Source organism: Quercus suber, unplaced genomic scaffold, assembly GCF_002906115.3.
Source record: "Quercus suber isolate HL8 unplaced genomic scaffold, Cork oak 2.0 scaffold_305, whole genome shotgun sequence".
Classification (NCBI taxonomy): Eukaryota; Viridiplantae; Streptophyta; class Magnoliopsida; order Fagales; family Fagaceae; genus Quercus; species Quercus suber.
In genome coordinates this window covers 76,200-78,741 of record NW_027069761.1, presented here as the reverse complement: position 1 = coordinate 78,741, position 2,542 = coordinate 76,200, and the positions used below count along the sequence as shown (strand labels likewise).

Below are 2,542 nucleotides of genomic sequence, written 5' to 3'. Positions count from 1 at the left end.
ATACTTGAACATGTTGGGAATTCAACCAAAATTCCAAACCTGTGAGAAACAAAAAAAATAGAGAAAACAAAACGCCAAAAGAAAAACAATCAAACGCACAAGACAATATTTACGTGGTTCGGCAATTTGCCTATGTCCACGGAGTAGCAGAGATTTGACTATTATGAAAGAAAATTACAATGTATGGCTACAGTGTTTTTCTTTCTAAAAAAAAGCAGCAAGACAAAATCCTAATCACAAAAAAAAGGCTTTTATATCCTGCGCATAGGATTCATAATGGGCGACAAGACGGGCCAAAAATTTTTTGTCTACCTAAGCCTCCGCTCCATGGACTAAGCCTCAGTAAATCTCCCATTAAAAACCATGCAACATTATTCAGGTCAGGTCGGGTCATCAACCGGATCAAATCATGCCTGACGACGACTTTTCATGGAATAAAATTCATCCATTATCATCTCTATAGTGAAATTCCCTGCAATTTCCTTCTCTATATAAACTAACATATTATCTGCCAAAAACTCATCCTCCATTCTACTACGAAGTCTTGTTTTTAACAACTTCATAGCTGAGAAAGCTCGTTCTGAAGTTGCTATAGAAACTGGAAGGGTCAACACAAGACGAATAAGTCTATCAATCAAAAAATAGATATTAGACTTTCCTAAAATTTTTAATCCCCTACATGGCTCGGAAATTGTACTCATATTCTAAAAATCTAGATGTTTTATCACATCAAGCTCATAATGTTGCAATTGAGACTCCAAAAGTTCTTGTTCATGTTCAGTAAAATCTTGAGGATAATATTTCTTAACTAAATTGCATATATGAACAATTTTGAATAATCTAAAAGCATCCTTGGGATTTAAAGCTGAACTAAGAATGACAAGTTCCGTTGTTAGCTCACAAAATCTACTTTTCAATTCTTGCAATTGAAAGTCTATTGCAACTGTAAATATGCAAATTATAAAATGATGTTCCATTGTTAAATCTTCATCTTGACGACGATATCTACCTCGACCTTTAGTGTAACGAGCAGTCATACCAAGAATATCAATTTCATGTTGCTCACAAAATGTTATAACACTAGCAAGTAAAGGCTCCCATCCATCATCTCTCAACTTTTGAATAAGTGATTTTGTAGTTGAAACTAAATGCATGGCATTTAAAAGGTCTCGAGAATGTTGTTGCAAAGCTTGACAAAGACCATTAGTAATTCCCATTATCTCTTTCATCAAATGCAAGATTAAAATAAATTCAAATGATGTTAATACCTGATAAGCTCCCTTGGTATCACTGCGTTGTTTATAGTTAGCCACTTCCTCAGAGATAGTGTTGATAACTTTGCAAGTAGCATCAAACATGTTAATCAAACTACAAATAGATTGAAAATGAGATCCCCACCTAGTATCTCCAGCTCGTTGCAAAGTACCAATCTAGTTTACACCTCTTCCAGTCTCAATTTCATTAGAACAATCATATTCTCAACTTGTTCTGCTTGAGCATGTTGCAATTCATCATTACGCTTACTAGAACCAACAACAATATTGATAATATTAACCAAATGATCAAAGAACTGATGAACATCTTTTACTTCTCTAGATGCTGTAACTAGAGCTAATTGCAACCTATGAGCCATACAGTGTACATAATAAGCATATGGGCAATCTTTAAGAAAAAGAGCTTGTAATCCATTCCATTCACCACGCATGTTACTAGCCCCATCATATCTTGACCTCGAATACTTTCAATGTGGAGGTTGTAATGAGAAAGGACAGCGCATATCTCATTCTTTAAAGTCAATGCAATAGTGTCTCTAACATGCACAACATGAAAGAAATGCTCTTTAATGAAACCTTCTTTACACATACCTCAAAATGATGGCCATTTGCTCTCTCTTCGACTCATCCCGAGCTTCATAAAAAAAAATGCAAAATTTTGCATCTCCAATTTCTTCATAAATAGCATTTCGCACATTACTAGCAAGAATATGCAAATCCTCCTTTTGAATTGTGGGTGATGTATATTTGGCATTTCCTGGTGCATTTTCCAAGACAACACTAGCTACTTTGTCATTGAAAGTTGATGTGAATTTTATCAATTCAATAAAATTACCTCTATTTTTTGAATCAAGGCTTTCATCATGACCTCTAAAAGCACAAGCTTGGAATGCTAGCCATCGAGCACATTCTACTGAGGTTTTGAGCCACAACCGATTATTCTCTAATTCTTTTGACATTTGTTTCTCAATCAACTTGTCAATATGCCGTAAATAATTCTTTAAATCCTCGCAACATTTCATAGCAATTTTATGTGGGGAGTTTGGTTATTTTCCTTCATGACGAATTAAAGGACAATTCATTCCATCTTTCATCTTTTTCCAATTATTAAAACCTCTTGAAATGAATACATCTGATCCGAGATGACCTATTGGTTTCTTACTAAAAAGGTAGCAAGGTAGACAATATATCGCATCCATTGAAGGTGAGTATTCCAACCAATCCTTATGTGAACCAAACCATGAAAGTTGAAATCGACGACGATGAGT

At 34.7% G+C, this 2,542-nt stretch overlaps 1 protein-coding gene across 1 annotated transcript; it reads right to left on the bottom strand.

The window, feature by feature from the left end:
- Positions 1-704: 704 nt before the first annotated feature.
- On the bottom strand, positions 705-1,358 carry LOC112006702 (uncharacterized). Its single transcript, XM_065782529.1, has one exon. The coding sequence runs from the start codon at positions 1,356-1,358 to the stop codon at positions 705-707; it is 654 nt and encodes a 217-aa protein (XP_065638601.1).
- Between the last annotated feature and the right edge of the window lie 1,184 nt (positions 1,359-2,542).

Excerpts from the sequence above, each read along its gene's own strand:
- LOC112006702 (XM_065782529.1), bottom strand. The coding sequence starts at position 1,358 with ATGTTTGATGCTACTTGCAAAGTTATCAACACTATCTCTGAGGAAGTG.